This window comes from Balaenoptera borealis (assembly GCF_965194805.1).
Source record: "Balaenoptera borealis genome assembly, chromosome: 14".
In the NCBI taxonomy this organism is placed as follows: Eukaryota; Metazoa; Chordata; class Mammalia; order Artiodactyla; family Balaenopteridae; genus Balaenoptera; species Balaenoptera borealis.
The window spans coordinates 16,902,099-16,914,391 of NC_138875.1; the positions used below are offsets into that span (position 1 = coordinate 16,902,099).

The 12,293-nt window shown below is 43.8% G+C and overlaps 1 protein-coding gene across 3 annotated transcripts in view; it reads left to right on the forward strand.

Annotated features, from left to right (window-relative positions):
• Positions 1-3,528: 3,528 nt before the first annotated feature.
• FECH (ferrochelatase) overlaps positions 3,529-12,293 on the forward strand; it is a 33,823-nt gene continuing 25,058 nt past the window's right edge. The window contains exons 1-2 of one of the 3 annotated variants that reach the window (XM_082354995.1): positions 3,529-3,710; positions 8,589-8,715. In XM_082354995.1, the coding sequence (XP_082211121.1) occupies positions 3,644-3,710; positions 8,589-8,715 (194 nt within the window). In that variant the 5' untranslated portion in view covers positions 3,529-3,643. The remainder of the gene's footprint in view (positions 3,711-8,588; positions 8,716-12,293) is intronic. The other 2 variants (XM_082354994.1, XM_082354996.1) reach the window with 2 other exon arrangements.

Below are 12,293 nucleotides of genomic sequence, written 5' to 3' on the forward strand. Positions count from 1 at the left end.
CACCTTTGCGAAGAGGCCCTGCCCCACTGCACCCCTGAAACTAACATTTCCTGCCTCTTTCCATTCCTTTGCCTCATTATTTTTCTTCATGGTTCCTAGTCATAGCTAACCTTATGGTATGTATCTTTTGTTTATTGTCTGCCTTGCCTTCTAGAATGTAAGTTGCATGAAAGTAGAGATAGTCCAATTCATTGCTGTAATGCTCAGTGCCCACCACGTGCTTGACCTAGGTGTGCCCTCCATACATATTTGTTTCGTAAATAAATGAGCTACTTGAGAGTACAGTTTACTTTTTTATTCTTCCCAGTATCCGATATAACGCTTTGCTCATAGTAGACTCTCAGAAAATATGTGCAGATGAACTAATAAACCCATCATCACTAGTGGGCTTAAGGCTCTGTGTGGTTAAGAGTGGCAGTCAAGGGGCTTCCCTGGTGGCGCAGTGGTTGAGAATCTGCCTGCCAATGCAGGGGACGCGGGTTCGAGCCCTGGTCTGGGAGGATCCCACATGCCGCGGAGCGGCTGGGCCCGTGAGCCACAATTACTGAGCCTGCGCGTCTGGAGCCTGTGCTCCGCAACAAGAGAGGCCGCGATAGTGAGAGGCCCGCGCACCGCGTTGAAGAGTGGCCCCCACTCACCGCAACTAGAGAAAGCCCTCGCACAGAAACGAAGACCCAACACAGCCATAAATGAATAAAATAAATAAATAAATAAATAAATAGTGTTTTAAAAAAAAATCTGTAAAAAAAAAAAAAAAAAAGAGTGGCAGTCAAAATGCACATCGCATTGGCCTGGATTTGGTGGCCTCTTTGCTTAAAACAATTGTGGGGACAATCGGTCAGGTTTCTCTGAGTAATCATCAGAGCTCACCATTTGTCTGCTTCACGCAGCCACTGTTTCTCTTGCACTGAATGCCCCCATCCTTGCCCTGTTTTCTGATTAAGGAGACAGAATTGAGTAATCTAAATTTAGTTTGTGTAGCTCGGAGGTGCCAATCATGGCAAATAATGAATTAGAGGATCTCTACCCCCCCCCTTTCCTGAAGCATTGAGCTGAAACCAACAAATTCATTTTATTTAGGATCACAGGCTGAACTCTGAGTGCTATCTGTGACAAGAGAATGCTTTCTTCACTAATTAAGTCACCCGAGCTCAGGCAAACCCTCTCCCAGGTGGTGGGAGTGCTGCTTATCTGAGTTGGCCCAGAGAATGTGCTTTCTGTTTGTTAAGGGAAGTGGTTATAATTTTGGTACAAATATTTAAGCCGGAAAAAAATGCATTTATATACACATACATATGTGTATATACACATAAAAAATATATATATACATATATATATATAAATCTCATATAGTTTTATAAATTTCTTTAGCCTTTCAAGGGCTTTCTGGATTTCTTAGTAAAACCCATATTTAGAATTCACATCTTCTGATTTAAGGCCTGTGTTTTCCTATCAGTTTTGAAAAGGACCCATATAAAGCATATTTTATCTGTTTTCACTTCAAAAGAACATAAAAATTTACTCACTGAAAAGCTGTTGTATTTGATGCTTTTTGTAAGAAATAAGCCATAGATTAGAAATAACAAATGTCATGAAGAGCTCTTTGGGGAAAAATAATGAAGTTCTGTTTCCATTTGTAACCTATGAGTCTTAATATGTGTGTCGGGAGGTTTTATACATGAGTATAATTTCGAATGAGTTTTTTAAGAGTCAGTAAAAGGAAAATGAATGAAATGGTGCTGATTCATTTTTTAAAATGTTATTATGTTAATATATTTAATAAAGCATGGTTTGCTAGTTCCTTTCTTTTTTCTGGCCAGAAACAAATTTAACTTGCCCCAATGTTGATTACATGAGATTTGGCACCTTTATGCCTTGTCACTAATCATCAGCATTTCCCTGGGAGGGACCAGAAGACCTCTGCTATCTCCACTTAGCAGGAGCGGTACAGCACCCGTGATGGAAGGGTGACTTATCCTGAGCCTCCTGAGCCAAGAAGAGCCCACATACCTCAGTCATTAAAAACCCTTGGCTTTTTCTACTTCTCTGGCCTTGTCGACACTTTTTCCAGCACAGCATTTCAAACTGTAGAGACGTTTTGTGTAGTTGATTTAAAAGCAGTGGGTTTAGGCTTTAGGTAGAGGAGTATATTATCTATAAAGATCACCTCTTCAAAGGGCAAATTAAACTAATGTAATTTTCATTCTGAGAATGGAGAGCTAGCAAAATGTATAGGAAAGCAGTTGATACGAGGAGCAAGTTTTACTGTCTGTTTCTCAGGGAACACCTCTTGCCTGATTTGAAGATCGTGTAGATAATATGAAAGGCAATCCACTTAAGATGACATTTTACACCAAGCTGATAACCAGAAAGAGGACTCACTTTAATAATAAATAAACGAATTCAATCGAGAGCATACATTTTAGCTACAGAAAACTGGTTTTGCACTCAATCTAGACTCCATTTTCCTGGAATGTTCCACGTGGCTTGCCCCCTTACTTCCTCAGGTCTTTGCCCAAATGTCAGTGAGGACTTCTCTGACCCATCTATTTCAAATTGCACTAGCCTCCCCTCCCTCATCTCTCTTACATCGCTTCATTCTTTCTAACGCTCATCATCACCCTAAATACTACATATAGTGATTATTTTCTCTCTCCCCTAATCCCTATGTAAGCCCCTTGTCTGCTCTGTTCACTACTGTTTTCCCAGTGCACACAGTAGGTGCTCAATACTTGTTCAGTGAATGAAAGAATGGTGCCTGACACCTTTCTATTCCAAAGGTTGGTCTTGTACTTCGAGATGCACTGAGCGTTAGGGCCAGATGGGCGGGCAGAGCTGTGGGAATGTAGCAAGGGCTAGAAATGAGGGGGTCACCTGTTTTGTGCGCGGGATTGGGGCCAGGCGGTCACCCTGCGAAGGTGCACAGACATGACACTGACGAACCTCACCGTACCAGCCCTCCAAAAAGTGCATTTGCCGGACTGGCCTTCACTTTTCCTAATGCTATCACGTTAGCAGCATAATGTTTGCTTTCTGGTCCCAGCTGTCAAACTCTGCTGCATAGAGATACTACAGAGGAACTTAATAAGTATGTCATGAGTGTCTGATATAAAATAATTCCTTTTCTCATTCTGAAAACAAAGCAAAATAAAACAGGGTCGGTACAGTTGTGCTGTAACTAGGCCACAAAACTGGAGAATTGAGGCAAAAGCATTGTCATAGGTAAGTAATACTAGTGGAAATGTCAAGAAAGTTCTTTGCGGAGTCGTGGCTGCAGTTCCTGCCTTGGTCAGGTGGGCGCATGCAACCAGGGCGTTCGTTCAGGGCGACCCGCACGGATTTTTGGTGGTTTGGGTGGGAGGTGCCAATAGCACAGCCTGTGACCCTTTCTTACCCTGGGCACCTCGCTGCAGCAGAGCGGGCTCCCGGGGAGGGGCGTGTCTGCACCTGGCCCCGCCCCCGAAGCCCCGCCCCGCCCCGGCACCAATGAGCGGGCACACAGCCTGGGCGCAGGGAGTGGCCGCGCCTGATAAGGAGGCGTGGGTGGTGGGTGCTGAGGTCTGCTGTTAGCCGTTGGTGGGGCCCGCGCCTGGGTGTGCTGCCGCGGGAGGAACCCAGGTCCCGGGCCGAGGCTGCCCCGGGAATGGTTTTAGTCGGCACAAACATGGCTGCGGCCCTGCGATCTGCGGGCGTCCTGCTCCGCGATCGGCGTAAGTGGGGCTGTTGCGGCCGCCGCCGAGGCGGGGACAGCGGGCAGCTGGCGCCGGGGTCCCCGGGCCTGGGAACTTCCAAGGAGCGGCGGCGGGCTGCGCAGGAAGCTGCCCGCGACGGGGCGAGGGGCGGAGAAGGGATCCGGAAAGGGGCGCTCCCCTGGGAGCGGCGAGGGGGGGGGGGGGTACGTGGGTCCCCCGAGGACCCTGAGAGGCCGCGGGGAGGGGTCCCGGAGTCACATCGGTCAGCTGGGTGGCCGTGAGCAGTGGCTGAATTTCTCAGAGCCTTAGTTCTTATCTGTAAAACAAGAATAATCATAGTCGCAGGATTGTTGTGATTTCGGGAGGCAGAGTGTGTTAAGGGCCTGCCATAGAGACAGTACCGTTGGCATCATTATCCTCATTATCACCATGGGCATCTACCCTGGGGTTCCCTCTCTGGTGGTGGAGGTCACACTGTGCCCACTACTGCCCTGGCCCCTGGCATCACCCGGTGCTCACTTGTCCTTGTCAGCAGGACCCACCGCGGGGCAGCTCAGGCTAGTATTTTCTAGAGATATTTGGAGAAGAAATAAGACCCATGGACAACCCCCCACGTTTCTGATACAGACGTGAATGTAGGTTGTGTCCACAGGATGAACTGATGGGACTCTGGTTCAGACACACCTGGCTGGGTCACTAGCTCTGCAGCATTCCTGTGACGCCCCTGAGTGAGGCATTCACCCCAGCTTGAACTTTGCTAAACATAAAAGAAGGTCATACCTCATAGGCTTGCCGTGAAGATTAGCAGGATACAGGTAAAGCCTGTAGCACAGTCCCTGGCACACAGTAGATACATAGATAACCTCAAAATGTTCAGTTATTAGTATGTAAAACGCTGCCACCTACTAAGATGCTTAATTAGTATATTTGAATGATGACTGGACACAGACCTGACTTATTTTTCTAAGAAGTTCCCTAATTCATCAATCTATCACCTACTGAGAAGGAGTGGAGAGTCCACTCTGAACCTCCATATCTTATTACAGGTGCCTTTGTTGGGAAAATAATAAAGACCCAGTGTCCAATGACAATCAGGTCACTAAGGGCAGTGGGAGACGAAAGACATTATCTTTTAAGAAAAGGAAGCACAGTGCCAGTAACGACGGGGCTGAAAGAAGTATCAAATTAATCTTTTCTTTCACTGACCCTTCCTGTGGCAAAGAAAGTCTGACAGGCTCTAGAGTTGAGGTCATAGAACAATATGAGAAACTTTAAATGCTTTGTTGTCCAGGTTATAAGTAACCAAGTGGAAGGATTCAGAAACCACAGCAGAAGTAGATTTGAAGTTCAATTGAATTACAGACTCTGATTTTAGATGTAGTTATAATACTTTAATTATCTTATTTTATATGAAGGGATTAACATCTGGGTTAGAAAAAATTGAGTAGTAATTCTCAAAATGAATTCTCAAAGTAGAAAAGCAAAGTTTTACACTCTATGTTTTTAGCATAGTACAGAATTAATAAGAAGCTCCCTAGTATATATGTATATAGTATATACATATATTTTAGAAAGTTAATAGAATAAAGAATTATTGTTCCTTTGTGGCATTTTCTTTCCAGATTTTTTACGTTAGGCATATATGTCTTTTGTAATTGGAAAAAATCAAATCTAGAATAATAAAAAAGAATATCAATGTTTAAATTAATAAATTAGAACATTCTAGCTCCATACTAGAAAAATAACAATTTTTTTTCTTAAAGCCTCCCCTCCCCAAGTGTTTATTAATAGTTACAATATAGAACCTTATTTCTGTTAATTTTTAAAATGATACTCATGTTTATAAGGACCTTTTGAAATAACCTTCATCTCCTGTGTGATAGAAAAGGGCTGTATTAGGTACTTGTGTATCTTGTTTTCTACCCTCCCACGTACCACCCCCAAGCATCCAAAATATTAAATAATTTGCTTTTGGAGAACCACTTGATACCCATGAACTTCTTAAGTCACAGGTATACTTTTGAATGATTCACCTATTGAGTGTGTCCAGGCATTAATGAAGTTTTGTTTTCTTACATCATCTTCTTTTCTGCATATCCCTTGGTTTTATAGCTTTTATTGTTTGTAGGCCTTCCAAAGGTAAACCAGTTGTCCATGCCAAGAGTAGGGTTAGAATTACCTGGTCTTAGTTCATAAGTGAGCAGATCCTTACTACTGAGTGTTCTTACTTCATGCATTGTTCCAGACACTGTTCTTGGGGCTGGACATAGATTTTTAATAATTTTCCTAATCTTTACAACAGCCCTGCAAGTTTGGCCTTATCACTATTTTACAGATGAGAAAAGTGAGGCTTGGAGTAGCTCAGTGAGTTGCCCAATTACTGTCACACAGCTTGTTTGGTCCTATCTGGAATTTCTGCTCAGATCTCTCTAGCTCCAGAACACACACTCTACACCACACGATGCTGCCTGTGCCTTCGAATTTCTCTTAAGCTGTGAGCTGAGTGTATTCAGGAGTCTCATTTGGTTCTTTGAATAATTACTTTAAACTCCTTTAGCTAGATTAATACTTATCATTTGGTAGGAGATACTCTGTTTTTCTAGAGGCTTCAGATCATCAAGGGAGAGGAGTGTTTTAGAGAAGTCCTTGAGAGGTGGGTGTGTTAACCCTATGTCCTGAGCAGAAAGGATCCATCATTAGCAGCATCAACTTCTCTGAGAATTTATTTAACCTCAGAGAAGAGAATTTTGTAAGTAGAGGGCATGGCAGTAGTTTTCGGCAGCTTGAAAAGCTACAAGCTCCCAAACTGTACTAAGCGATACTAATGTACTGGTTGGAGACTCTAGTCGCATCCTTATTCCCCACCCCCACCCCACCCCCTTTTAAAGTTTGCAGGAGGAAATCTTATTATATTACCAGCAGTCAAATTATGTAATGCCAAAGTTCTATTCTGATACCCCATGGAATCTGATATAACCTCATTTATATAAGGAATTGCAGACATCGCAGCTTGATTGAGAACCTGGTTAAATCTCATCGTGCAGTTCAGAATTGAACTTGTCTAAAATAAGGAGATGTGAGCTGGTTTGAGACTTCATGTGAGGGGAATTGAAGTTCTTTATGTCAATCTTTGCACTTCCACTTTGAGTTAATAAGGATTATTCAGCTCAAGCTCACATAATTGGCTCTGTTGGGAATGTGCACAATCTGGATAGTTGGAAATCTAAGTGGCCTGGAAATATCATTCTCCTATATTTTATAGACCTGCTAGGTGATAAAAAAAAAAAAAAGAAAAAATTCAGAGCAGGTGTAGTCCCTATGCTCTAGACACTTACCAAGGAAAATAATACTGGTACCAATTATATGAGGCAGGCCCTGTGAAGAGTGCTTCACTGGTCTTATCTGCTGCAATCTTTACAAGGATGCAGATAGCAGGGTTTCACCATTTTACAGCTGGGGAAACTAAGGCTCAGAAAGATTATAACCCAGCCCCAGTTACATTACTAGTAAGTGGCAGAACTGGATTCAGAGTCGGGTCCGTTGGTCCGCAGCCCTGGTTCCTCACCGGAACACCTTTGACTCGTAAGTAGGAGGAGGGTAGAAGGAGACTGACCTCAGGCTGGTTTCAGGCCCGCTGGTTTGAGACTGGGGAAGGGAGGTTGAGTGTATACTGTGGGGCACAGTAGTAACTACTGTCCTGCATTGCCATCTTGAGTACCTACTGTGTGGTTTCAGTTCAGTTTCACTCTGTGTTGTTTAAGGATAAATACCCTTCACGCTATAACTGCATATGGCCCATGGACTCCTCGATTCAGATAGGCTCTCCAGGCCCACAACTAACTTTGTGGTGCCCAGGACAAGACCCGTATACAGCAAGCTAACAGACTGTGAATTATGTTCTGTTCTGCTATGCTGACAAATAGACCTTGCTAACGGCCTGGGAGGGTGAACTCTTGAACTCTTCACAGTTCCTACAGAAATGCCGCGGCCTTGAGAAAGTTGCCTCGGGCGGGCAGACTTCCCTGCTTCTCTTCCCACTCCTGGCCTGCCCGGCACGGTGAAGAGTCTTGTGCATACTCCAGTGTGTATGTGTGTTCAAGCTCCATTCCTGACCCTATGAACAGCCACCACTTGGCTACCCTTCAGATCAAGAATTGCTTATACTGATGGTGCGATCTGCCATCAGGAGGATGGATGCAGGAAAGAGGCCTGCGCCAGACCCTGGAAGTGAAGCTTTTGGGGCAGGGAATTCTGAGGTCCTGGGTCCTGGGAGTCTGGTCAGGAAGGGGGGGGCATGGACTCTGGGGGTCCATGAATCCTTGGCCATGCAGATGGCATACCCCACGGGGCAGGGTGCAGTAGGAGGCGGACCAGAATCGGCCCTTGAAAGCAGAGCACCTCCGTCCCCCGGCCCTTGTCAGAGTCCGAGGGCAATCCTGGGGTTCTTAGTACTGGTACCATACTGGAGAAGGCTAGGAGGCAGATGTGAGATCTGTGCAAGTGGTTGAAAACTGGCCCAGTTTCCACTCCTTAAATCAGTGGCTCTTGACCTTTTCTGCAGGCTCCTCACCTTTCATACGAGCAGCCTGCTGCCATCATAACACGCAGTGATCTCATGAGGGATCTATCAAAAGCGGCGGCCGAGGCAGTGAGAGGAGGCGTGTGTAGCTTCTAAAAGGGCTCCATGCGAGTCCTGTAAGCCATCCTAGGGGACGCCATCCCACCCCCTCAGAGAGGCCTTAAGAGCCTTCCCCCACCTGCAGTGAAATGCTGGGGAAATCACCTCTGCTGCAGCATCTCTTTAAATTTTAGATCCAGGAATTATGCTCTGAGGACCTCTTCAAAAGCAATTACTTTCCAGCCAGATTTCACGCTGCCACTTTAATTTTGTCGCAGTGGTATATGGTGGCTCAAGGGCCTGTCAGCCACGGAGGTGCCAGTCGGGTGCAGCCACAGCAGCAGCTGCCACAGAAACAGCCCAACGTGCCAGAAGCCCCAGACCTCAAGTTCAGCCGGGGAACAGGTATGAGTCTAATTTTAGGTACTAATAAGGATTTCTCTTTCTTGATGCAAACACCGGTGGATACCAGCTACCTATGAGGAGAGGTGTTGGGAAAACCCAGTATGTAAGGAGCGGTATGTTATTTTCTTGGCTTCCTTTCAATAGCTGTTAAACGTATAGATTTCACCCCCAATTAAGGCTTTAAAAGTGTTTTTGAATTTTGACATTTTCTATTAAAATTTTTTTTCCCAGCTTTATTGAGGTCTGGTTGACAAAAATCCCACAGGGCTTTTGTTAAAGGACACAGAGTTGAGTACAAACAGTCTGCAAATCGTGTGGGAATTTAGTTTCGGAATATGTCCCATAACATAAATTATGTGTATGCTGGAAATATGTTTATGAACCTAACATAATTATACTTATGAAATACATCTCCTGTGCGGGAAAAGGAATAACTAATCCACCAAGAATTTCTGTAGTAAACTGTTAATGCAGTGAATATTATTGTAAATGACATAATGTGATTTACAGTTTATTAAAGAAACAAAGTACGTTCCCTACCTCACCTCTGCTGTTTGCGGGTGGACGTCAGCAGGCATGGCGTTGCTACTGGGTGTCCTCTTCAATATCAGAGGCCACAGCTGTTTTCAAGTCTTCCTCTGGTAAAGAGGCAACAGAAGACTGTAAAGGTCACTTTTTAGATGAGTACACAGATAGGAGTAATGCACTTTAACACTGGGGAGAGAGAAAGAAAGAAAGTAGCTGTGAACTATTAACGCCTTGACCTTTCTGGTAGACCAGATGTTCTACGAGAGCTTTATAGCTTTGAAAATAGTCATATTTTGTGTTTGTTACTTTTCATTGTGTGATCCTGGGTATGATGATGGAGCACTTAGTGAACTGAGGTTTGTTGGGGATAGGGCAGTAAGGTGGGGTCCCAAATCATCTCCTTTCGACTCTCGGGCCTCCTGAAAAACCACACGTGGGAAGGGAGACAGGAAGCACAGACACTGTCTCCATCCTGGGGGCATGCCCAGCAGGAGGCCACTCCTCCTTGCCCCCCATGGCCCCTCTTTTCTCACCTCAGCCATAGTACAAAGTGCTTTAAGTATTTAGGGTTTGGGGTAAGTATTTGGTGTAAACTGAAGAACTGATTGGATGTGGAACCCTGGGAGAAAAATTATTTCATTACTGTGTTATCCTAGTGGCAAAAATCAACAACATAAATCGCCTTAAGATTAAATTATTAAAATTGAATAAAAATCTAAAAAGACTCCCAAATTCTAGTAAGTAACTTTATATCATATTTATACAAAAGAAATCAGTTCATTTTAGAAAATACAGACAGGAAAAAAAAAATCACTGATAATCTCACCACCCAGTATTTTGTCTCTATACCTGTATCTATTAATATTTACTCAGTATATATTTATCAAAATGTGATAATACTACATATATTATTTTTATAACTTCCTCTTTTTATTTAATGTCTACCACATAACTATAAAAAGTCTACATAATTTTAATAGCCTAAGAGTATTTTATTAAATCTTAATTTATTTATGCAATCTCATGTTACAGGGCACATAGGTTATTTCTGGGTTTGAAATATTAGAGATGATGAAGTGGTGAGTGTCTTTGTGAGTCATTCTGATGCCAGATATGATGAAGGCCCTGTGCTACTTAGTGCTCAGACTACTCCAGACAATACTACACTACAAATTTGTCTGCAAAGGGCTGAATGGTACATGTTTTCAGGCTTTGTGGGCCCTTTGGTCTTGTTTGCTGCTATTCACCTCCCCCATCATAATGTGAGAGCAGCCACAGGTGATACGTAAACAAATGAGTGGAACTCTGTTCCAATAAAACTTTTTTTAAAATTAATTTATTTTATTTATTTATTTTTGGCTGTGTTGGGTCTTTGTTGCTGCGCGTGGGCTTTCTCTCGTTACGGCGAGCGGAGGCTACTCTTCGTTGCGATGCGTGTGCTTCTCATTGCAGTGGCTTCTCTTGTTGCAGAGCATGGGCTCTAGGCGCACGGGCTTCAGTAGTTGTGGCTCGTGGGCTCTAGAGCGCAGGCTCAGTAGTTGTGGCACACGGGCTTAGTTGCTCCGTGGCATGTGGGATCTTCGCGGACCAGGGCTGGAACCCGTGTCCCCTGCATTGGCAGGCGGATTCTTAACCACTGCGCCACCAGGGAAGCCCTGTTCCAATAAAACTTTATTTACAAAAGCAGGCAGGGGGTGTGTGGGCAAATTTGGCCCATGGACTGGAGTTTGCCAAACCCTGTTCTAGAGGCAGCATAGATCCTCTGGCCAATTACATCTTGGAGATTTAATGAAGAGCTGGGATTTGTTTTTTATCTTGATGCTGACTATATATAGTAGAATAGAATTAATCTGTTCCTTTAGTAATTGATGAGCTTAAGTTTTGGTTTGTCCAATTAATAGTTCAAAGGAAAAACCTCATGTTTTGAGAGTGCAAGAATATAAATGGCAAAATGTGGCAACCTTTTCAAATGAGAAGCTTTCAATATGTTTGCCGTATACGCTTTTACATTCAAACAAGGGGAACTTGATCATTCAGACTTTGGTGTCAGATGTTCTGTGTCTGGAGGGGAGAAGAGACAGTGACCCTTGGCTAAAGCTTTGCAGTTCACATTCGGGAATAGAGGGGTGTTGGACTAGGGCTTCCTAATGCACCATTCGTCATGCACAACACAGTTTTGAATTAAGTGCAAGCGTATTTAGGTATTTTCAAATCGTGTGTTTCTTTCATGTATAAGAGCAACATGGTTTGCAAAACATGGATTTGCAGGGCAGAGTAACATCCCATTTAAAGCCACTCTTGTTCTGAGCTCAGGTGTTATAGATGAAAAACAGTTCTAAATCCCGTTTGCACATTGATGCCCTCTGTGGCTTAGGTAAGTCTCTTAGCGTGGGGTTTCTTAACCAGTAATCTGTTAACTGGCAGCAATCCATGGAAAAATGCACTTAATTTATTGTGAGTCACAGCTTTTGAGGGTGAGAGACAGAATCCCAGAACACCAGTGGCCTAAGTAGAAAGATTAAGGGAATAATACAATTTCACAATATAATGAATCTGGAATTTTCAGGTATCAAGAAAACAAAACACCAGTTTGTTAATTCATTGATAGGACTTTTGGCCCGAGGGGGTAGAAAAGTTATGGAACAACAACTTAAGAGTGGTTGCTTGGTTTAGTAAAAAGAGATTAAACCCCTTTCCTCTAACACAGTGGTTCTGAACAGAGGGTGGGATGGGGGATCATTTTTGTCCCCGGGACATATTTGGCAATGTCTGGAGACGTTTTTGGTTGTCACAGCTGGGGTAGGGTGTGTGCTATTGCCATCTAGTAAGTAGAGGCCAAGGTTGCCGCTAAACCTCCTACAAAGCACAAGACAGTCCCACAACAAAGGATTATCCAGCACCCAATGTCAGCAGTGCTGAGGTCAAGAAACCCTGGCCTAAGACAATGATGTGAAAAGTGAACTTGGTTAATCTATATAATGGGGTCTAAATTAGAAAATCCCTGAGTTCATTGTAATACAGCACTTCCCTTTCCCCAGGAATTGGTTCTT